This window comes from Platalea leucorodia, assembly GCF_965183815.1.
Source record: "Platalea leucorodia genome assembly, chromosome: 1".
In the NCBI taxonomy this organism is placed as follows: Eukaryota; Metazoa; Chordata; class Aves; order Pelecaniformes; family Threskiornithidae; genus Platalea; species Platalea leucorodia.
The window spans coordinates 118,038,216-118,063,236 of record NC_138823.1 but is presented as its reverse complement, the minus strand read 5'-3'; the positions used below and the strand labels follow the sequence as shown (position 1 = coordinate 118,063,236).

Below are 25,021 nucleotides of genomic sequence, written 5' to 3'. Positions count from 1 at the left end.
AATAAAAGCTCGACATAACAATGGTAGCTTCGTTCTTCTGAAATATTTTGGAAGTGAAATTCATTTTCTTTCATCTTCTGACATTCTCTCCCTAAATTTTAATGCAAGATGTTTATCTGGACACACAGATGCAAGCTGTACATCCTTAGCCACTATTTCGTTACAAGATTCTGTTTGACATGTATTTAAATTCAGGGGCAGGGAAGAATGCGCTGGTGTCAGAGATCAGCTTTTGAGCCATTCTGAAGGCATGGACTGCAGTTAATGTTTCTGTCCTTCAAACTCAGCTGAAGTTGTTCAGAACCAAACTCTGAGTTGAAATGCAGGAAGAAGCACATTTGAAATATTTAGAAAAAGAAAATCCCAACCCAAAGCAAGTAGCCTTTCTTCTCCTATAAACACACTTTCCTACCTTGTCTCCTCTTCCAGCAAAAATGTTACTAGCTACCCACTGAGATTCAATCAGTTGGTTGGGGGGGGGGGGGGGGAGTAGTAGTAATTGTAATACTACTGCGACATGCCCATGGGCTCAGTTCTTTCTTCTGTTTTCTAGGTTGTGGAGGGAAAAATGAGTATTTGATCACTGAGGTACTTAATTCTGAAAGGTTCAAGGAACAAGAAAGCCTAGCATTAAAAAAAAAAAAAAAAAAGGCTACAGCATATATTCTTCAAGCGTCTTCTAGCAATTAACCCAAGCTGCTTATGCTTTTGGTACCACCCACAAGCACAACTCTCCCACCCATTATGCTCAGAAACAGGATTAGACAAATTCCTGGGCATCAAATCCATTAACACTAAAAACAATAAGCAGGGATGTGCTTTCTAACATCCTGCATGACGATTCTGGACGCTGAGGGGTTACGAGGGGAATGGATCACAGAAAGTGGCAAGGCTTCCCTCCTGCAGCCTTTCTTGAAACAGCATCTGCAATTGCCACTGTCTGGGACAGAGCACCGGACTTTACAGACTCGTGGTCTGATCAATCAGGGTATTTCTTATATTCCTAAGCCCAAAACTGAGTTAATCAAAGGACATTCAGCAAGCTAATGATACTAATACAGAAGTCCCTGGACATTAGATATAAACTTAAAAGAAAAATGTCACTCTGTTACAAGGAAGCATCCAACTCTGTAAAAAAGCCACCAGAGAACAAAAAAGATTGGCACTGTATCTTTACCTGTAATGAACAATGAATACATACTGGTGAAGTTTCAAAGAAGTTGTTTCTGAGGTCTCAAAACTAACTGCCCTCCATTACTAGTCCACTGATACAACACAACTGATACATCTGCACTCTGGAAATTATGCCTTAATTTCCAAACACTGATTAATTCTTGAGAAGGAGAAAACTATTTTCGTTTCAGATCTTTAACATCCTTCTGTATAGGACATGAATGATGTTATAAAGTGTTGTCCAATGGTTTTACTGAGTTAAAAAGGAAGACAGGAAATCTTTTTAAGTATGACTTTTCAGACTCAGAGTATTTAGCATTTGAACTCAGAACGTTCCTAACTTCTGAAGAATTGCAAAATCTCAAGTTATTCTAAGATACTGTTTAATGTCATTTCCCCTCCTGCTTCCAATCTACCTGAATCTGCCCAAATTCATGCTTTACCAGAGAGTAAAACTGAACTTTGGCAAAGAACTCCATACTATATTCAAATACCAAATCAACATGAAAACAAAACGTTTGTTCTCCAAATTAGGCTTACTATACTTGGGCACACAGCAGCATTAGAGAACAGGGCAGCAATTTTATTATACATGGGACAGAGCTTTTTCAATGAACCTATAAAATACCAGGTTCTTGCCCCAAACAACTGCAGCTGTTGTTGGCAAAAGCAAAAAACTTCTGTTCATATAGACTTAATTACTCTGAATACAGAAGTAAAGAATTCCCAAAATGTGAAGTCTCCCACATTACATATCCTGTATGCTACTGATACTGCTATATGAAGTATAGATAGATGTAAGGAGAAACAAATTGAAGAAATACTGTATGCTTATGTTACTACATTAGTTCTGCTCCAGCTCTGCTTTCTGACTCACATAGCCTCTAGAACGTTTTATATTCTAAATTTAAGCCACTTACAGAAAATATTTAACTTCTGCACCAATCTTTCACATCCAAAACTCTATGTTCCAATTTATTCCAAAGTCTATACCTGGAGGTCTTCTAACTTCCATGTGCCCTATGATCAGCTCTATCTGCAAAAACGTCCATTTAACCAAGTTTAATCAAATTGTAGCTTTATATATTCTAACTTGTGACATATCATATAATATATACTAATATAAACATCAACCAAGATACTGCAGGCAGGAAAAAAAGTGCAAAGATCCAATTATCACAATACAAATGTACCTGCTTTTTCAAATTCAAAGCAGGGAAAAGAATCTGGTGGGGTTTTTTTTCCTCTTCTCCCTTACATAAGCTCTAGCTTCTATGTATTTGGAAGAGAGGAAAAAATAAAGTGCGTCCTTCATAAAATGGCCCCTGGATGAAGGTCACCTGTACATAAACGTCCACTCTGAGGTCCAGAAGGCAGCGTTAAGTTCATAGCCTTTTATCTCTACAGAACAAGCCAATGCTCCATAGCATGAGAAAGAGTCTTAACAAGTAGTTTAACTATGCATCTGTCTGTTTGGAAAATACTGAGATAAATACTGCAGAAATTGCAGTGAATGCACCGGATTTTGAAACATCAGATGAAAAAAAAGGAGTAATGGAAAAGCATATCTAGATGGCATTCTATGAAAATCAATGAGAAGAAAAAGATGGGTGATGGTAATTAGGAAAAAATCTCTGTTTCTTGGGAAAGGATAGGAGAAGAGCAGAGCAGAATAATTGTTCAGAAAACAAGCTTTACCAAACTCTTTGTATTATGTTAGAATCCCATACAAATTAAATTGGAAAGAAAAGATAGTAGATTGAATGTTTCCTGAAGGAAGCACAGTAAGAAACCAATCTGTCCAAATCAGATTGTGGCTGAGCTGGAAGAAATTGTACGGGGGAGGGGGGAGGGAGAAAAAATTAGAAATATCCAGCAAATAGAACAGCAGAAACTTGAAGGGGCAAAATGAAAAAGCCAACATACACAGTGAGATGCAAAAAGCAAGGAACAAAAAAGACAGCCTATATAATAGGTGTAAGGAGGAAGATGATAATACTCAGCTTTAAAAAGGAAGAAAACTATAGATTGGATCAACCTAAATTTCTGGAATTCAAGAAAAGATAACAGAAAACTATTTCTAGGCATCTAGGAAACAGCATTGGCTAAATAACAGCCAGCACTCTTGACTTCATCAAGAAAAACACACTCCAAACAATCTTATTTTCCTTCTGTAATGGAACCACAGTTCCTAGGACATGCGAAGTACAAGATGATTGTATATAAAGACATGATATGTAAAACAGTGTCAATTCTCATACTTAAACGTAGGGAAACAGGTCTTCCGTTTTTGTGCCTAAGCCCCTCTGTGACAACTGTACTGCACATACGGTACATTTCATATGCACAAATGAGGTTAAGTCTGGTAACGGCCAAACCTTCTGATTTAGTGGATGGCTACATTTGGGAAGACAGATTTGCAAGGACAGAACTGCTCTAAGTAGGAACATGCATCACCCCTTCTCCATATTTACAAGGCCCACAAGAATAACCCTGTCTGGTGACAAGAGAAAAAGGCTGATGAGTTGGCCTTCAAGCTGTAGATCAGACATTCCTTTGCTAGACCAAGCAAACAAGTTGTACACTCAACTTATATAGTTAAAAACAGTATTTAAAGAGTGTATAGTGATTACCAAGGTTTCTCTATGAATACAGAAAAAATAGTGTTTCATGGTATTTTTCATGAGCTTGGTGATTTCTAATAATCAATATGATAAAAATAATTGCCATGATGGAATAGGTTATATGTTAAATCTGCAGATGATACCAAGTTAGCAAGGCTGAGAGCATTTCATCCTACAGGAATAAAATTCAAAATGGTCTCGACAAACTGACAAAGTGATCTCAAGATAGCATTTTATTAAGGGCAAATGCAAAACAGGAATAGTCAGCTGCACAATTAAGAGAACCAGAAAGCTGTACATAGCTGTTATTCCTAAATAGTCTGTGGGTCATCCTTCATCTCAAGCAAGAAGTGAAGAAATAAACACACACACACACTATCCTTTGCGTGCTTTGTGAAAGGCATTAGGAGTCCAGTAACACCTGTCCTACCTCAATTTTTCTTCACTACAATTAAGGTAATGCTCCCATTTATAGAAGATTAGTATTTCAGGAGATTGTTAAGAACAGATTAGACAACTTTCAGATATCATTTGGCTACAGTTGTCCCACTCTGGACAAGGAATTTGTCATATCTTTTAAAAATACCTTTTCCTATTATTCTTCCTAAAAGCAACAATCATTCAATGATGTACTTATAAAAACAGAAAGAGAAGAGAGCGCGGGGGAGTAGAAATCCCTCCAAGGACCAGCTTCAAAAGATGCTTCAGACATGTTTTATAAGTGAAAGTGATAAAATCCTGTTTTCTCCTGTCTGTACCTCCCCCCGCCCCCGAGCCATCTGGAACAAATAAAAGAATGTCTGCACTGCCGAATCCTAAAGGTGCATCTTAAAAGAAAGAAAAAAAACAACAACCAAGAACAGTAGAAGGCAAATTCAGACAGCTCAGTGCTTACAATAGTTTCGGGGGGGGGGGGGGGGGGGGGGAATCCCCCAAAGAACCCATCTGGCTTAATATGAGTTGCTTCCTCCCACCCAGTTACATGGTTTATAAACAAGAGGCATACACTGAGCTATTTTATAACCTAAACCTTATACATCACTTTTACAGATCATAAATACAAACTAAATTATGTCTGAGGGACAAGACAGACAGTCATTGCCTAATTGCTGCTGGGAAAGAGCTGTCAGCACAATATGTCTGCTCAAAGAACAGTCAAATAATTGTCTTCCACAGTCACATTATTAATTGACTTTTAAACTTGCCAAATGGAAGATGCAGCATTGTTTCTCATCTGAAAAACATAAGGTCACAATGATATTCACCTTAGAAACAGCAATTAAGAAATCTAAAATGCTAACCCTTGACAGGAAGAGTGCGCAGGACATATGCTACATTCGTTTGGGGAGGCAGATACAGAGTTAGCGTACACATGTCATGAAGATGTGCTGACTCTTCTGAACCATATTAAACGGGCTTGGAGCACAATATGTAGATGGCTAAAGGAAAAATCAGTAACTAACGATCAACCAGCTGCCACACTACATGGCATTTTAAAAATACTGATGCATATGGAAACTTATATTGAGTGAAAGTACAAATACGGAATGAAACACTGAATTTCACTGTTCTTACTTCCACTAATTACACAGATATAGGAAAGCAAAAAGCTATTTCATTTAAAGTTGCATAAACGGAAAGCTCTTGACTTATTAAAAGTTAACACAGTCCCTCTGCAACAGTTTAAGTGTTAGATTTAGGAAGGATTCCTTTGCTGAAAACAAACATGGAGTAATTGGTATACATAAAAGTGAATAAAATTAAGACACAGTAATCAAAATATTTTTACTTTATATAATGGAAGTTTCTCCTATATCTAACACTGCACAAGGTATCTTGCACAATGAAAAGGTAAGCAGAAGTCCCTTACACTGCCTCGCTTTGCCAGAGAATCACCGTAGTCTGCTGGCAAAGTCCGCTTGCTGGACTTTTTCTGCTCATGTTCAACTGCATCTTCAATTATAGGCTCAAGCCTCATCTGGACAAACACCAAAGATTTGGATCAATTTCTTTTCATTATACAGTGAGGAAAGATCTAAAAGCTTTTTAAAAACTTCTGAAATGTTTAGAAAACTGCATAGAACTCACTGATGTTTAAATAAAAAGAAAATGCAAAAACCTTCTGAGGCTCTGGCCTTAAATTCAGTAAATTCAGTAATCTCCAAAAAATATACTTTGAAGCTCAAATTTGGCAGATAATTACATTCTAGATTCCCCCCTCTTTTTTTTTTTTTTTTTGTTTTTCAACTGCAAGGATTTTAGATCTGTACCAAAAGACTTGCTCTAGGGTCCAGTACAGTCAGTCAAATAGTGTTCAATCTCAGTGTGTTTTATTACAAGCATCTATTGAGTAGCTAAATGAAAGTTTAACTACACACAATCTTAAAATTTTATGTTGCTGTTCACTGGACAAGTTTGTCAAATAAAAAACTTCTATTTGTGTAGAATGAATTCTTCCCCAACCCTTCCAAGACTGCAGCTAAGTTATATGCTGTATCTATGTATTTTCTCCTCAGTAAGCAGATGCAATTCTCTTTTGTTACCTCTGTAAGAACTGTGGTGTCATATGAAGGCTGATACTTTTCTTTTTCATGTGCAGTTCGCTTTTCCATCTTTTCTCTGTCTGTTTTCTGTTTCCTGTCTGCTCCTTTTGGCTAAAAACGAACAGTTACATGAACAAGAAAGCAGGTGGAAAACGGTTTTATAATTGAAATCTGATCTCAGAAGTCAAGCAGTAATATAAAGATGGCCCCCATCTTTATGAGAGCTTCTGAGAGACTTATTAAGGATCTGTTTCCTACTGTTACCTTAAAAACTTTGATTTGACAACTGGCTGAATGCAGATGATCTGTATATTCTCCATTTTCAGTCTGTTTAAAAGTGTCGACCTGAATCCTAAAAGGAACTCCTTTCTCTCCTCCATGTTTACGAGGGGTAAATTCAGTGCTGATACAATGTACCTGAAAAAAAACCAACCACCAAACAAAAAGGACCCTCAGAAGCATTCTAGACATGAATTTTATTATGTGTTACCAACACCATATACATTTTCTGAAGGACAAGTAACAAATTACCTAGCCTATCTGGGGACTGAGCTGCATCACTAACGTTTTGTTCCTTTTCATGCCCACATGCAAATGAAGCCAAAAACATTATATTTGAGCTGACAGGGAAGAGTGGAAGCAAGTGTGTCACAAAAATCTCTCCAAAAAGCAGAAGTCATTATAGATTCTTATTAAATAATAACTTGCTGGATCTTAAGAAAAACGTATGTAGATGACAACTGTATGTATCACAAATATAGCAAAAACTTTTTCAAGCTATAGCTAGAATAAACTTCAGAGTTACTTGTAATAAATATTACCAAAGCTATAGAATGTCACTGACTGGAAGAGTTTTTAATGTCATGTGAAATGAGCGTATTTTCAAATACACCCAACTTCCTATAAAAGTCAGCAGACTTCTTAATCCATAAGTAATTGCCTGAAGTGCTTCATCAGCCTGAAGACTGGGTTTATAAGCTAGAAATACCCTTAAAAGATATCTAAGGAGAAAATCTGTAACAGAAAGTGTTATGATGAATCTCACTGGACAGTGCTCCCCACTTTTTTTGCTTCCTTATGAAATCTGAAGCGAGCCAAACACCATGGACAATAGCATACCTTGCACTCTCAATGACTACAAATGCTATCTTATTTCCTACGGCCATCAGCAACAGAGAACCATAAACTGGAAACTGAAGCTTTAAGTGTAATGAGTGCTGCTATGCTGCAGCCTTTAGAATAAGCGAGCTATACTTGCATAACAAGAATCAGTTCCTTTTTCGCTCCATCTGTTATCACTTTCTCTAAGGAAGTGCATAAACAAAAATACTCAATACGTTATCTCACACTTCTTCAAGGAGAATACGTTTTCATACTTGTGTAATTCTTACTAGAAAAAAATGTCTTCAAATGTCTGTTACTTTACTGACAATGTGGAATTTAACCTATTTTGGCAGCCTCAGTAAGAAACGCTGCTACCTCAAACTTTATACCTTTTCTTCATAATAAAAACAGATCTGAGACAAAAGTAAGCTAAAAATTCCAATGCAAAACTGAACATTCTATCTAAATAATTTCCAAAGAAAGCATGTTCAATTGCCCTGAATATCAAATACGTAAATAATATAAAATCCTACTACAAGAAAGCTTACTGACATAGTAGGAAACATCTTTGAATGTCTGATTTAAAACTCTCTTTGTAGCACATTAATTTTCATTTTGTATCCTCAAGCCAAACCTCTGCTAAAGTTCATCTCTAGGAGAGTGGGCCTCTCAAATGAAAAAAAAAAAGCAGTAGTGACAGTTATTTAGAGGGATATAAATTAAGTCTAATACTTCATATAACTAGATATTTTAACCACGGCAGCTTTCTGCAAAGAGCTTTTTGAAAGCCTTTTATTTAAATTGTTTTTAAAAGATGCTTTTATAAACTCAAATCAAGTTGAAAAACCTAACTAGGAACCCTTGTAGAACTAACAATTGCTATAAACCTGTGGTTTTTTATAAAGCTGGTATTTAACGTCTATCCCACAAATAAACCAAGAAGCTTCATAGTACAAGTACGCTACTCTCTGTGACCTGAAAGGCACCAAACACAAACATCCAGTCAAGTAAAGTTTCAAACCTGAATAAAAGCAGATGTACATTTTGTTGGATCCCACAAAAATTCAACTGCATTGAGCTGGCTTGGATTTGTCTTGATATCAATGACTCCAACAGACATTGGAATATCTACATTAAAATAAGTAGTATATATTTTAAAATAATCATATTCCAAGAAAGCACTAGAAATAGATTTTAACATAAGGTTACCATCAGCAAACACAGGTAGGGTGAAAAAAGGTGGGCTTTGGTGGCTTAACCATAAGCCCATAAACAGTTTCTCAGGACTAACTTGAAGAAACTTAGTAGACTCAACGTACAAAGTGGTCAGGGATTGAGGGTGTTTTTTGATTTCCCCATCCCCTCCCGCACCCCCTAGCTAACACAACAAAAATCATAAAGTTACACAAAATAAAGAAACCATGTTGGTGTCATTTCCGCAATCTACTAGAGAAAGTTATTTTGTCTATGTTCTCCTAATTACTGTAACATTTAGTAATCAAAATTAAGATGATTACTAAATGTGTAAGGTTGCAGAGTTGCTATCTTACTTCTGTAGCACTTAGAGGTTTTAAAGTAACGTGAAAGTAGTAAGAACATTTATATTGAATATACACACTATGACAAAGCAGCACACAGAAAACTGCTCTGCATTTTTTCACCAGCCCTAGCATAAATGTGACCATGATCAATTTAAATTTGCAAATTGAATTTCATACAGTGCCAACAGATAGAAAAAACCAATTATACCTAAGTCAAGAAGTCTGTCCCCAGGGCGGTTCCACTTCCAACCTTCTAGCTGCTGGTGTTCTGTATATTGCAACCTTCTGTCATGGAACACAACTCTTATAATACTCTAACAAAGAAGAAAACAAGCATCTGATGAGCCACAAAGTTACTATACATTTAGAAACTGCCTGAAGATAAAGCACTAGAACATCCCAGAATAGCCACAGTGCTGATAAACACGTATTTACAGCAAAAAATTTGGCAACCATCAGTATCCCAAAATGTTCCAGAACACAGAAATAGAACTGAGCAGCAGGAGATACTCGAAAATGTGGTAAAAATGCAAAAGATATTTACATCTGATTGTATATTCTAAATGTCACTATGAATTACATGCAGTGAACTGAGCAACACTAACAGCATAGTATCAACACTGTGTAGGCAACACAAACGTATTTTAGAGAACAAACACAAAAGCCTTTATTCTGAAAAGCAATGAATATAGTTTGACCATTTTTTTCATTGGGAATGTTTGAATTTTTGTAGACAATTTTAAGAACTACAATTAATAGAAAAATCCCTTCCAAGTATTTATAAACATATTTACAACAAATCTATGATTTTAATAGTAAGAATAAACAACTTCCAAACTATTCCAACTGTTCTAGCTGAAATATTAATCTAAAAATACTATGATACAATTAACTTTATTCAGCTAGAAGCAATTAGCGAACACTACCTATTTTTGTGACCAATTCTGCTACAACTGTGCTCTTAGATTAAAGAAACACTTCTATTCTGCTGCATCAATGCACATACAAAGCAATTAGTTATACAGAGGGGAAAAAACTGTATACATGAATTGCTACTGAACAAACACAATGCAGAGAAACTTTAAAAAGTTTCATTTTTTCCCATTGGCCCACAGTCTTACTTGTATTGACAGCGGATAAAAGTGTTCAAAAAAACCCGAAGAACTTTTAAATGAAGTGCATCCTCCAGATACATTGCATTTCCTTGGTTTTATTTCAAAGATAATAGAAAGCACATGTGTGTGCACACACACACACATACAAACATACCACTCCTTTTTCACTGCAAACTGGCAAGTTTGGAAGTTGGAAATATCTGCAGCCACCTTCACCAACATGAAATGCCTTCTTTGTTGAAATACTGGGATTCCAGTATTTAAGTGTCCGAAATGGAAAATTTGTTGCTGCGGCATTACAACGCCTTGCTATGGTAAAATTTACTTTTTTAAACTTTTACGCCGCTTTGTCCTATTTTACCTACCAAATGGCTCATCACCAATATAGGAACCTATAAAATTACAACAGAGAGATTCCCCAAAGCTACAAGGAAAGAGCACCTAAGGGGGCAGAATAGTCAACACGTTTATTACAGCAAGTCAACAAGCCAAGCTGTAAAAGATTTAATTACAGAACTTGCAGATCCCAGTTTTATGCTTGTGCTGAAATTATCTCTGAAACAAACTTCCTGAAATTACCTCCAAACAAGCATCCCACAGATAAATAAGAACAAGGCACAGGACTATGCAAGCCAGCCAAAGTTCACAAATTATATAGCCCAAAGTTGACAGGTAAAGACTCAGCCTCCCATGGGCACACTGTTATGGGGCACTTATCAGTACCACTGTCAAAGTGACTTTAATTCAAGTTTTTCCCTTCTTTCCTCCTACCTGAATAAGATTTTTCAGAGAATTTGATAAAATCATTAGATGCTTATAAGAAAAATCCAAACCCTTCCCCTTCACCAGTTCTTTTAATAATTTGTACCATGAATTGGGCATTTTTCAGTCTGCCCCATTCTTATACTTCATACAATACCTCAGATCCACAGTACCTTCTGTTAACATTGAAGCACAAGGAGACAAATCTGGAATTAGGAAAAGGAGCTCAGCTGTGGAACAAACTGCTCAATAAGCAGCAAAATTAGAGATCTGTTTTCCTATGGATATAGCTCCAAGGTCCCACTGTTGCAAAAACCACAGGTTGGCTCCATGTGTCTTCCATAACACCTATTAACAAACATCCTCGTAATACCTCCACTTCTTTCTAAATGATCCTCGAGCCTCCTTCCACATCTCCTAATCACTTGAAATGGACAAGGAATTGGCTCAGAAGATGTTGGATACAAAACTATAGACAACTAGGTATCTTAAGCTTTGCATAAAATAATTTGGTCTTCGGTACAAACAAGTACTCTATGCATCAGGTATTCATATTCATACTTTTTTTTTTTAAATATCACTGGTCTACATTCATTCTGACCAAGTATCTAGTGACAGCAGGGAAAAAAAAAAAAATCCATAAAATGTACAGTCTCTAAATTGGATTTCTCTCACCTGACTTTAGATACCTAAATTTGAGATCACTGTTACCACAGCTTCCTTTTACTCAGCAGAAAGACATCGGCACATTTAGTGGAGATTCATCTCATCTTAAATCAGACTGCAGGTCTCATAAAGGGTACCTGAAGTGATTAGCTCACCTTTAGCTATCTGAAGTTACATGAAACTAACCCATTCATAAATGGGGAAATGCATACATATATATTCTTTTAATTTGTAGTAAACCTGAAACAACAAAACTAGGCATTAGGTTCCACTGTGCCTATTTTCTTTACTGGTCAGATCAGCTGGTCCACCATCCTCCGTGAATCAGAGTACAATAAAAGGTTAAGAACTCCTCTTTTCATATGCAACCAGCAGAGGTTTGTTAGTAACACTATCTAGAGAACTTCAATTCACCTTCACCAGTTTTCCATTGATCTCTGGTATGTCTCCAGCTTTCCGATTATCTAGCATCCGTATTTCATAGGACTGACCTTTAAAGAGAAAAAAGTTTGTATCAGTAGAAGAGCTAGAACACAAAGTTATTTTGTGTTTAATGCACCTGAATTGGCTTTTGTTCACAGTACACGAGAACAGTAACCGAAACTTCTGTTTAAGAGATTTTTATAACGAGGTTCACTTCACAACACAGGAATTAGGGCAACAAAGTGGAATTTTTTGGTCCTTTTAAAACTATGGATACTTTCAAAGTTTAAAGTATTTCATTTTACATGCAGTCTAAGTAGTCATTTCTCTCTTTTTTTCTGAAGAAAAACTCACCTTCAAAGCTGAATTCCTTTATTTTTGAAACTGATGAAAGGCAATACACTGAGAACCACAGACTGGTCTTCTCAAACTAACTCCTGCAAAGAGTTTTTATACTCTTCAAACAAAATACATAGTATTCTCCCATGTTTCATTTTGCCCATGTACCTGTTGCTTTTGTATGATTTGCAGGCTTTGTATTATTTCAGAAGTAAGCCTTTAAAAGAGCTAGTTCCTGGTTATTTCAAACAGGTATGAGTGAACCTATGCTTCTAATGAATTTGATGAACTGTTATGCTTCAAAAGAGAGAAAGTTAGAAGCAATTTATTTGAACGATGGGGATTGTTTTCTTCTAAGGTGAGCAGCATGTATTCATTTGCAAAAATGAATTTCTAAAATACAAGACAAAATAGATTATTAAAATATAGGACAAAATAGATTTCAAGATGTTTACTAAGATCAAGTGCAGTAAATTCACTACCTTCTACATTACCATCCAAACTACCTTTACGCTCTAGTGTTTACTACATTTAAAAGACATTTATTGGCTTGCCCTACAAGGTAAAGGCTCAGCTGTCATACCCCTGTGAACAAGCAAACGATTTCTTCAGCTCCTTTCACTGCTCCATAGACTGATGTTACCCCCAACTATGGACTGTTTGGCATTTTTTTGCTGTAACACCATTAGCACATTTATGTATATACTCTACACATGTACAGGCTTTCTTTACTCCAGCAGCACTTGATTGTCGATGACAGAAATCTATATGAAAACTAAATGTACCTAGTGCAGCTGAGTAAAGCAACAGATCGTTTCTCCTCCTATATTTAACAGGAGGGAATTTTTTTTCCTGTTAATGAGATTTGTTCAATTACCAGTGTTATTTTGCTCACACAGAGATCTAACACATGTAAGTCCATCTGCATTTATAGACAGCATCATTTTTTTTTTTTTAATCTAGCACTATTAATAAAACTTTTGCTAATATTTCCCTGTTCTCTTTCACCATTATTTTGAAAGGCGGGAGGGGGGATCAAAAAAAAAATTTTGATTGCTTGCTCAACAAGTGTTGCTAACCTTTTACAGGTACAAAATAATATTGTAAGACTGAAGATTTGATGAAAATAAAAATCAAAGAATGCCAGGCTCAAAAATGCAAAAATAGCACGGGGAGTTTTCGAAACAAAGGGACAGGTAAGTTTCATTCTGGATTTTTGGACATGTAGCTGCTCTGAAAGTATAAAAAGCCTCACAGCACTGATCGTAGTAATCTCTATAGGAGAGCCATAGATACCACTTTCTCTGCTGTTTCCTGAAGAGCGCCCACAGGAGCAAGGCTAGGAACTTTAACTGCCCGCTGCTTAACACTGAAACAAGAGTACCCACCGTCACAAAAATTACAGAACGGTTGAGGTTGGAAGGAACCCCTAGAGGTCATCTTGTCCAACCCCCCTGCTCAAGCAGAGCCACCTGGAGCCAGTTGCCCAGGACCAAGTCCAGGCTGCTTCCGAGTATCTCAAGGATGCTCATCCAGCCCATACTTCATTAGCTTCTCTATGAGGATCTTACGGGAGAAAATAGCAAAAGCCTTACTGAAGACAATGACTTGTAGACAATATCCACTGCTCTCCCCTTGTCTACGAAGCCAGCTATTTCATCACAGAAGTTTATCAAGTTGGTCAAGCATGACGTCCCCTTGGTGAATCCATGCTGACTACTCCTAACGACCTTCGTGTCCTTCATATGCCTGGAAATGGTTACTCCATCACCTTCCCAGGGATGGAGGTGAGGCTGACCAGCCTGTAGTTCCCTGGGTCCTCCTCTTTGCCTTGTTTGAAGATCAGAACAACGTTTGCTTTCCTCCAGTCCTCATGCACCTCTCCTAGTCACCATGATCATTCAAAGACTATTGAGTAGCCTCGCAATGACATGTACCAGCTCCCTCAGCCCTCGTGGGTGCACCTCATCAGGGCCCATGGACTTATATATGGCCAGTTTGCTTAAGTATTCCCTGACCTGCTCCTCTTCCACCAAGGGTACATATACCTTGCTCCAGTCTTTCCCCCGAACTCTAGGGCCTGGGATTCCTGAAGGCCAGTGTTGCTAATCAAGACCGAGGCAAAGGCGGCATGTAGTCCCTCAGCTTTTTTCATGTCCTGTGCCACCAGGGCCCCTGCCCTATTCAGCAGGGGCCCCACATCTTCTAGTCTTCCTTTTGCCACTTATGTACTTACAAACGCCCATCTTGTTGTCTTTGACATTCCTTGCCAGATTCAACTCATTGGGCTTTAGCTTTCCTGACTGCATCTCTGCATGCTCAGACAGTGTCTCTGTATTTCTCACAGGTTACCTGTCCCTGCTTCCACCTTCTGTAAGCCTTCTTTTTGTGTTTGAGTTTTGCCAGGAGCTCCTTGCTCATCCATGCAGGCCTCCTGGGATTTTTGCCTGACTGGCTGCTCATTGGGATCCACTGCTCTTGGGGCTGGAGGAGGTGATCATTGAATATTAACCGGCTTTCTTGGGCCCCTCTTCCCTCCGGGGCCTTATCCCATGGGACACTCCCACGAGGATCATTGAAGAGGCCAGAGTCTGCTCTCCTGAAGTCCAGTGATGGCATCTTTCTTTCTGCCCTACTTCCTCCTTTCAGGATCCTGAACTCCACCATCTCATGGTCACGGCAGCCAAGGCTGCCTTTGACCTTCACATCCCCAATGAGCCCTTCCTTGTTGTATGAGGTATAGCAGAGCACCTCTCCTTGTTGGCTCCTCTATCGCTTGGGTCAGGAAGTTGTCATCAATGCTCTCCAGGAACCTCCTGGATTGTTCATGCCCTGCTGTATTGTCCCTCCAGCAGACATCAGGATGGCTGAAGTCCCCCTATGAGGACCACAGCCTGTGAACATGAGGCTACTTCTCTAGCTCTTTGTATAAGGCCTCATCTACTTCTTCCTCGTCAGGCGGCAGACACCCACTACAATGTCACCCATATTGTTCTGCTCTTTAATGCTTACCCATAAGCTCTTAGTTGGCTCACCCATCCCTAGGCAGAGCTCCAGGCATTCCAGCTGTTCTCCCACATAAAGGGCAACTCCCCCTTCCTTATCTTCTTGTCCTGCCTTTCCAGTATCCCTCCATTGCAACATTCCACTTATGCGAGCCATCTCATCACGTCTCCATGATCCCAGCAAGATCATAGTGCTACCATTGCACACAGATGTGTAATTCCTTGTGTTTACTTCCCATGCTGCTTGCATTAACGCACATGCACTTCCGAGAGGCACCCCACCATGCTGATTTCCCAGAAAGGGTTTTGGGGTTTCCCCATAATGGTGCTCTATAGGTACTTCCTTGCTTACATCCAAATGTTGGAGGTGACCCTGCTTAAGCCCCCTTTTGTTGATTTTGTGTTCCCTTTCAGGCACACCCCTCCAGGCCCTTTGCCCTCTCACAGTGCTGCTGGTAACTCTCTCCCTCCCCTGTCATTCCTGCTTCAAAGCCCTCCATACCAGGTCAGCCATCCTGCTGGCAAAGGTACCTTTGCCCCCCACCCCTTACTGAGGTGGATCCCAGCTCTCCCAAGCAGTCCTTTGCATTCACAGAACTACAAGCCTAGCTGCACTGTGTAAACCGACCTAAAGAACGCTTCCCCTTTAGAAGCAATTCTCTTCCATACCACTTCTGCTATTCGATATACATCTAGCTGAACAGCAGCCAACTCAAAACACTGCCCTACAACTCTGATATGCATTCTCAGTGCTAACTGTAAAATCTGTTAAATGAGTCCAAATCCCTGAACAACCAACCATCATCACTCCAAGATTTGAACTTCTAGAATCAGCTTCAGCTGAAAACCTGATCACTTTAAATATTCCATCAGCTCATAGAACCATAGAATAACTCAAGTTGGAAGGGACCCATAAGGATCAAGTCCAACTCTGTGCTCCTCACAGAACTATCTAAAACTAAATCATGTGACTAAGATCATCATCCAGACACTCCTTGAACTCTGAACGATGCTCTCAGCTATGCCAATTAAAACACTTACTGACAGAGGGTAAATTCAGGGCTTGCTTAAGTATTGCCTTAGGAAATGTCACCATAGCTTAACAGACAGGGCAAATGTCCCCGTTGCTTCTGGTATTCCCAATCCAGTAAACTAAGACAACTGCTGATGAAATTAGAGAGGGTATTTGCTCTCTATGGTACTGCCTATTCACGATCCTCCTGAAGATGATTTAAGGCAAGACACTGCCTGATAATGGAGCCAAACTAGAAACCAGGTAACTGAAGTCACCAGGATTAAAATGACTCTTTTTCTAGAGGACTTAATCCAACTCACTACACAAACATATGTGTCAGTACAGCTCAGTGTTGCAAACTGATCCTTATTCTAAGATGGCTTCGGTATGAAAGATGTAATCTCTCAAGACAAACCCAAGTGGTTTTTTTTGGGTTTTTTTTTTTGGTTTTTTTTGTTTGTTTGTTTTTTTTGTTTTTTTAACATATATATACACTGACAGCTAGTAAAGAGTTTTTTAGGAAAAAGTCTTAACCCAGGCAGCAAACATACTGTCTTTCTGTCTAAACTATTAGCACAGAAGGGAAGGTGGTCAACTGTTTTTTTTCCGCATATTTATTTAGAAAAAAGGGTATACCAATGCCTTCATTTGTCAACATCAGATAAGTTACCTAGGACACTGAAAAACAGCAAAACTGCTTTGCAAAAGAAATCTTTATATTAAGAGATTTTCAAAGGCAGATTAAACATTTACAGTCATTTCAGACACTGTAACTTAAATGGCAAGCTCTTCTCAAAGGTGAGATAGCAAACGCTTTCTTCCTTCAGCTTGCCGCCTTGTGCTGAGCTGACCTTCAAGCTTTGTGTCTGGTCAGGGAGGCTGGATCCTGGCACTGAAGAAAATAAAGTGTATTTCTACAGAGTTTAAAGTTTATAAAACTTTGAAGTTTTTTAAACAGTGCAAAGCATCTTGCTGGTCCAGAATACTGCTGCAATTGTACTGTTTTCTGCTGAAGAGAACACTCAGGGTACAAAAAGTGATAATAAATAAAGTACACCTGACTAAGCAAATGGCTGAACTATGCAATCACATGTTTGTAAGAAACTACAAATCACCTAAAGAACTTCCATTATTCTCCTTAGTAGAAGAGTCAAGTAATGTTTAAAACATATTTAGAAACGCTGGGTACTGCAAGATGAAACACTTAGCAACTTTATTCACACGGAAAGCTGAAAATGATGCTTTGTCATCATGTCAGTATCAAATTAGATACAATCTGCTCTCACAGATTTTAGGGCCCCAGTACACAGTCAAACACTCACAGGTATGAAATGCATCACCAGAAGTTCTCACTACTAGAAGCATTTCAACTTGAGTAAAAAGGATACCTTATCAAGAAAATACACACGTAAAATACACAAATTCTACAACCTAGTAAAGCAATTAGTAAGTTAAATAGCTCACAAAGATCAAGGAAAATTCACCAATATGTATTTTAAATTATGTCCTCTTAACTACACACTGAAGTAGTACACTGCTCAGAGAAGCACACGAGCTAAGAAGATTAATTGTACCAAAACATGGTAGGATATGGAAAACAAATGGTGAATGTATTTTTTAATTCATAGAATCATAGAATACCAGGTTGGAAGGGACCTCAAGGATCATCTGGTCCAACCTTTCTAGACAAGAGCACAGTCTAGACGAGGTGGCCCAGCACCCTGTCCAGCTGAGTCTTAAACGTGTTCAGTGTAGCGGAGTCAACCACTTCCCTGGGGAGATTATTCCAATGGTTGACTGTTCTCATTGTGAAAAATTTACCTCTTGTGTCCAATGGGAATCTCCCTGGGAGTAACTTGTACCCATTACCCCTTGTCCTCACCACATGACTCCTTGTGAAAAGGGAGCGTCCATCTTCTTTGTAGCTGCCCTTTAAGTACTGGTACACGGTGATGAGATCACCTCTAAGCCTCCTTTTCTCAAGGCTGAACAAACCCAGCTCTCTCAGCCTATCCTCATACGGCATCAGCCTATCCTCATATAGCATCAGCCTATCCTCATATGGCAAATTATTTTTATTTTTCATGCAAACTGTGCTGCAGGACTGTGTCTTCTAATTACAGCACTGTCTATTGAGAGATTTTGGGTTGAAGTCCACAAAGAAAACAAGAAGCAAAACTAAATCTAGGAACCGTGATCCTAGAGCATTAGAGTTGGGAGTGGGTGGGAGCATACAAAGCCATCGATATGGTCCAAAACAAATAACAAACGGTTTTATTTGAGTTTGGAATACTAGCTGACTAAACTTAGGACACCAGTGTCATTTCCAGAGGTGAGGGAGGCTTTATCACATGGCAATGACTACATTCAGATTATTTTACCCAGCAGTCAATACCCTCTGTAGAAGGAAAACTGAATTTTCATGCCAATCAACCACAAGCTATGAGGAAAAAACAGCAAGACTCATGTGAAGTATTATCTAATTTCTCATAAATGTAGACAGGCAATAATAAAATACACACAAACCAAAGGTAACTACAAAGGTAGCTCCACTTGTGTTTATGTTTCAAACATAATACTGTTCTGGGCAGATATGTATAGCTAATTTGAGAACAATTACAGTGTCCTCTGTTGTGCAACAGCTTTTGTTTAGGGACTGACATTTTAACATGTATTATGTCTTTTTGGGGGTGTTTGTGTGTACCTTATGCAAATATCATCTAATTAACTTGCTATTATCAATCAAGTTTAAACAGGAATGCAAAATTAGTCTTGTATTTTAAGCTATTACTACCTGAAGTTTGTCTCCTAAAAGCTCTGTTGGCTTGATTTTCTTGGGGGAGGTGCGGGACGGAGAGGGATAAACACACAGAGCGGGGGGGGGGGGGGGGAAATCCACGCTCTAAAGGGGAAGTAATGACAGACTATACCAATGAGTCTGTGAGTTGAACCGAACAACACTACTAGTAAGGTATCCAACTTCATTTTTGACTTGCATTTATTTTGGATGTACCCACATGTATCAAACTTCAGTTTTAGACTTGCACCACAAGCTGCATTCACTATAGTTATGCAGTTAAGAGTTAGTATATATGGATTATAGTTAGTATATATGGATACCAACCTTGATTCAAGTATGTAAGAGTTTCATCATATAATTTTACTGCCGGAGATGTTGCAGCACACATAACATACTGGAAGGGTGGATGTTTGGTCTCATTTTCTTGTGGAAGGCTGGAATCTTCCTGTTTGAAAATAGGCAGTGCCAAAACATCACTGAAAAGAACAAACAAATAACTTTGTGAGAATCTTGGCCCTCTTTTGCCTGAAGTTAAAGAAAAAAAAAGTTATTTGTGACTTAAAAAAACCCACAGCATTATAGGTGCAGAATTGTGTCACTCTGATTTTATTAGTGAAATCAACATAAGCAGTATCCAAAACATTTTCCACCAAAATTTTAGGCTAGGATACATAAACAATGCTCTGGGACCTCAGCAGACAATAAAGTTGTGCTGATCCTCTGAAAATTTGATCTTCAGTTCTTGTCTCCACTAAAAAAAATCATTTACTATTCACCTGTCAACACAGGCAAGCTTGCCTAATACACGTGCAGCTGAGAGCAATGCATTTACTTTGTTCTTTGAAAAAATACACTCCCCGAAGTTACTTACCCTGTGAAAATCTTTCTCCCCATTTAGTGTAATTGTATCTAACTATTAATTCTGTTGATATTAAAGATTTTTCAATCTTAACTTTTTTGAGGCTTTAGCACACTAAATAGCACAAAAATGATTAAGCAGCAGATGCACAAAACCTAAGTTACAGAAAGTATATGCCAAGACTCACTTCACTTACAGACATAAGACCAGAAAAACTCTGGAACAGCAAAGTTTCTGAAGAGTACAGAGCAATCCATGCTGTCCACAGGTAGCAGTAACAGAGACAGCTTCACCACAACCAGCAAACTCATCATCTGCTTTCTACAGAATTAAACATTCTGTATTAACAATATATTTGTTTTCCTTGTATACAGTAATCCTTCATAAATAAAACTTCAAAGAGATTAGTGAGTTCTGTTTAAAGATAGTTTTTCTAGCACTGAATTTTTGTTCATGATGAAATTCTTATCTGCAGATCCCTGAAACTTCCTTTGAAACCTAGTTTCTAAACTGAAGATTTCTCACACCATCTCACCTGTTGCTTCAGTTTTTAATCTGCATGTATCTTTTGTTTTTCTCTTGCATGGATCACAATCATAGATTCAATATATTTTGTAAAAGAATTAGAAATGTCTTCTGTATTGCACTATTATTTACACTTTATACCCTTGAAGTAAAATTATTTTTTGCTGTTCCTCATTTCTGTGAGATGTTGCTTTATTTGAAGAGAACTCTGTAATTCTTCTTGAATTCCAGATCATATCTGGAAAATCAAAAAGTATTGGTATCATAATCAACTTAAAAAGTGAAATTACAGCCAATATTTCTGTGTCACAGAAGGCTATAGGATAGACTTGGTCTACGTAAGCATTAGGTACAAGGAGTGCAGCTGGGGCATCCCAACTTTTCTTTCAGAGCATGTGCCACATACAGTAAGTTAAAGGCCACATCATATTGCACTTCCCTGGCTACCTGGAAGAAGCTGTATTGACCTGAAAGAGGAAATACTTATGAACACTGAAAAAGCCTAAGAAGTTTGTCTATGCCTTGTAGAAACTGAATAGTCTCTTCCAAAAATAACAACTAGAATTGAAAAAGACCAAAAGAAGACACCTATACAGGCTCCCTTCCACTAGGAAGAAACCACAGGAGATGCTACAAACAGGCATGCGAGAGGACAAGGCAGGATACTGTCCAAAAAATCAGTACAAGCCTGCTCAACCATACCTTAGCTACTTCTGATACCAGCTCCCCAAAACAGAGCCCAGAGGCGGCTGTATTCCTTAACTAGGTACAAAGGAAGACAATGTGAAATACCCACTTAAGAGAGATCGGTGGATTGCTACTTGAGGATGACTCAGAAGAAACAATGAGATGCCTCATGCCTTGATGTCAGTCAAAAGGGCAGCATGAGCGGAGGGCAGCCCCACACAAGAGGGAGCAGTGCGACAAGCAGAGAGAAGCATCGTCCCAAGACGGGACTTCTACACCAGGAACCCATGGAACCCATGCTCGTCACACACTTTGGCACATAAAACACTAGTTGGTGTTTTTATGAAGAGGAACTTTAAAACAGAAAGAACACGGAAACAATAACGATGTTTAAAATACACACATAAGAGTCGAAGTGCAACAAAGAAGGCATGCAAAGTACCTCACCAAATAAATAACCTGCAGTTCTCGACTAACTTCTAGAGCACTTGCTTTCACATAGCATGCAAGATTAAGAGGAGGAGTCTTTTGCATATTTATAAAAAATATCTTTCAAGCCTTCATCTTCCACCCACAATTTGAAGATAAACATGCATCTGGTCTAGCTTAAGAATGTGTGCTGTGGTTAATGAACTAGTTAATTTAAACAGACAAGGCACTGGAAGCCAACAAATACAAATGGAAGACAAATTTAGCCAGTTTTAAACCTACTTTTGCTAATACTTAAAAAGTGGTAATGCCTAACTGCACTGCAGAAGAAAAAAACAAGAAGACATCCAACTCCTCAACCCTACAATTTAGTTGTAAGGACAGCATAATGCGTATTCTTAAATGCCACCATTCCAAAAAAATGCTCCAGCAAACAGCATGAGGCAAATGTAAGAATCTTCATTTATTTTCCCAGATAAAAACATACATTTTTCTTATAAAAGAAAGTCTTCTGCATACTAGTACATTCCAAAGGAAAAGAGAAGCCAATGCAATTTAAAACTCCTTCCTAGGCCATCTTTAAATAAATACCGTTTAAATAACATTTTGATTTGTTCACTCATAAAGAATGAAATATCAGTGTTTTCACATTTAAACATACACTTGTTCCCATCTAAAAACAGTTAAAAGCTGCAGGCAATTAAAAAGAGTCAATAAGGTATGAATAAAGTATTTCAAATTAAGACTTGAAAGTGTCAGTGATAAAGAAATGTTAACCAATTTAGAGCCAACTATTAATTCCTCGTAAAAAAAGCGATGTATCTTTTCTGACTTTCAAGAAGGATGCCGCTATGAAGCGACTGACTGGTCTATCCTTCAGTCACCGTGGTACAGCAACAGAGGATGACCAGTTTTATTCGATAACTGTGAGCCTATGGTTCAGCAATGCAAAAGGTCTTCTGGGCAGTCCTGGCATAAAGAATTTCTGCCAGATGAGCTGCTCCCTCCCCACCCTTCCCCTCTACAAAATATCTTCTTGGCTACGTTGGGATCTCTACCAGTCCATAGCACAGCCCAACACACAGCTACACAACTGAGGGTGGCAAAACCAGGTGATAAAAATCTTACTGTAGAGAAACCCCCATCCTACCAAACATAACTTGAGAGCAGGCATAACGAGTTAAGCCCATTTCCCTGCTCATGATTGGCAGTAACAGGGATATAGGAATCGGGGAAGAAATTGCTAATGTCTCCGTTTACCTACAAAATCATTAGGAACATGCAGCTTTGATAAACACTAGAATACAAAGAACATTCCTCCCAGTTTTCTGAGGCCAAACTGCCCTGTTGTTTATCTTTACATTAGTTCAAATAGGGACCATCTAAATTTCACAGTGACAAGCATTTTCTACAAAATGAAATTCATCGCTCACAGTTGAAGAAAAGATGCCAGGTGTACCCACAATTCAGAGCAGGAAATCAACAGGAAACAGAAATTTAATATTTTAAATAGCCCTCTTTACTTACACTGAAGAAGAGTATCTTGTAAGTGATAAACTGCATATAATATAATAGATCACATTCCTAAAAACTACAGAGATCCTAGATGACAGTCTTTTTACCACCTCTAATTTTATACTGATTCTATTATAAGCCCCAACAAAAAAACCCAGGAGAGCAGGTCAGCCTTCTCAGTTCTCGCTTTTCTTCCTCAGACCCCAGATACCATTTCTGTGTTTATAATGAGCCGATGGACTGGCAGTGCAAATTATCTGCCCCCCCCAGTAAATCACTGGCAGCCTCCATGTTACTTCAGCATCCTTTAGTCATTTTCCTACTCACCTGGTGAAATTTGATTTGTGATGGCCCAATGCAGATTAGTGACAGGCACTTTACTGCCAGCTTTGCTGAGGTTATTTAAAATGGCAAAGTACCTCTTACCTAAACTGAAGCACCCACTGGCAGAGTTGCCCAGATGGAGGAAAAATAAGTTTTCCAAAATAGCTACTCTTGAAATGATCTCAGGCTACATGGGAAAAGATCCTTAAGAGACTGATTCTGTTCTTTTTCTGCCACTGATAACTTTTGATCTTGTGAAGTAAAAGACTAATTTACTTCACTTGCCTCATCTAGGTGAACTTTGGACTATTACAAGCAAGCTGAGGTTTTGAAGGAGAAGTAGCATCTTTTGTTAGACTTCTTGATATCATTTGAAAAAGCAGATCTGTCAAGGTTTACTCTCCTGATGGAGGGAACTTTGAGACCAAATTTTTGAAACTATTAGCTCCAGCAAGAAAAGTCTTATCTCGGTCCATCAGAATTTGTTATCTAAAACATTCAACTGAAAGCATTCTTTCTTCCTAGAGGGAGGAGAAAATTTTCCCAGGAAAACAAACAGAAACAGTCTTCATTACACACCAAAAGCAGGCAGTAAACACATCTCCAACACCCAATCTTAGTTAGCTATGCTACAGAAGTGCATAAATGAAACTTCACCCTACAAAAGTAGGAAGGCTTAGAAGAGAAAGCAAGGTGCACGTTAACACTTGAACCAAAGCATCCAGTGGGATGGATCATGTGTGACAGCCTATCCTATGTTATGTAGACTACCTGAGCATAGCACAGAAAGACCAGGAAAAATGTAAGTTATCCTTCTCCCATACTTGTGAAATGTGTTTGTCAGCCATAAAATCACCCTCCTTCCAAATTTAAAACCCTCTTTTCAACACTTTTTCTGAAGCATTAAAAAAAAAACCAACACAAACAAACAAAAAAACAACAAACAAACAAACCAAAGCCCTGCCTAATAATAATAGGGTCACAAAATAGATGAAGAATCTTCTGTCCTTACAAGAACAGGAACTACTATGTCATCAAAATTCAAAGTGACTTTCCATCAATCATCTGCCTTATCTGTCTTATGGATTGTATACTTTTGGGTGTGAGTACTAAAGCATCCAAGAACACGCAGGTCTGTTGAAACTTTAAAGCATGGTTTACAAGGACAAATACCTTGAGAAAAATGCTTCTCAAGCAGTATTTCAATCAGAGTTATGATCTCAAAGCCAAGCTCTGTACTGTTAAGAGGTCTGAACAAGCCATAAGAAAATGTAAGGAAGTATCAGCTCTTCCATTCCTTAACACTTTCCCTGTGTCCACAAAAGCAAGCCTGATATGAGATGAGACTCCTGGAAGTTGTTGCTGGGAAACAACTTTCTCGGAAGCGGTTGTCAAGAAGTGCAACATGAATGAGAAAACAGGTGCAAATGTAATGCTGTTCCCAGAAATCCTACAACCCATCATACAGATACTCAGCTGGTTAAAGGCCTCAACTCGTGGGGAGTCTGGCACAAAATGCAAAAAACAACCAAAGAAAGAACAAAAATCCCACCACCAAAACCTGGGTCTTCC

General features: G+C 38.4%; 1 protein-coding gene across 3 annotated transcripts in view; it reads right to left on the bottom strand.

Annotated features, from left to right (window-relative positions):
* The window catches only part of UBP1 (upstream binding protein 1), a 41,729-nt gene that overhangs the window by 12,077 nt on the left and 4,631 nt on the right, over nt 1-25,021 (bottom strand). For 2 of the 3 annotated variants that reach the window (XM_082304367.1, XM_082304366.1), the window contains exons 2-8: nt 19,435-19,586; nt 11,943-12,019; nt 9,194-9,299; nt 8,466-8,572; nt 6,605-6,757; nt 6,341-6,451; nt 5,668-5,775 (exon numbers count right to left, since the gene is read on the bottom strand). In XM_082304367.1, coding sequence (XP_082160493.1) covers nt 5,668-5,775; nt 6,341-6,451; nt 6,605-6,757; nt 8,466-8,572; nt 9,194-9,299; nt 11,943-12,019; nt 19,435-19,586 — 814 coding nt within the window. The remainder of the gene's footprint in view (nt 1-5,667; nt 5,776-6,340; nt 6,452-6,604; nt 6,758-8,465; nt 8,573-9,193; nt 9,300-11,942; nt 12,020-19,434; nt 19,587-25,021) is intronic. The other variant, XM_082304368.1, reaches the window with a different exon arrangement.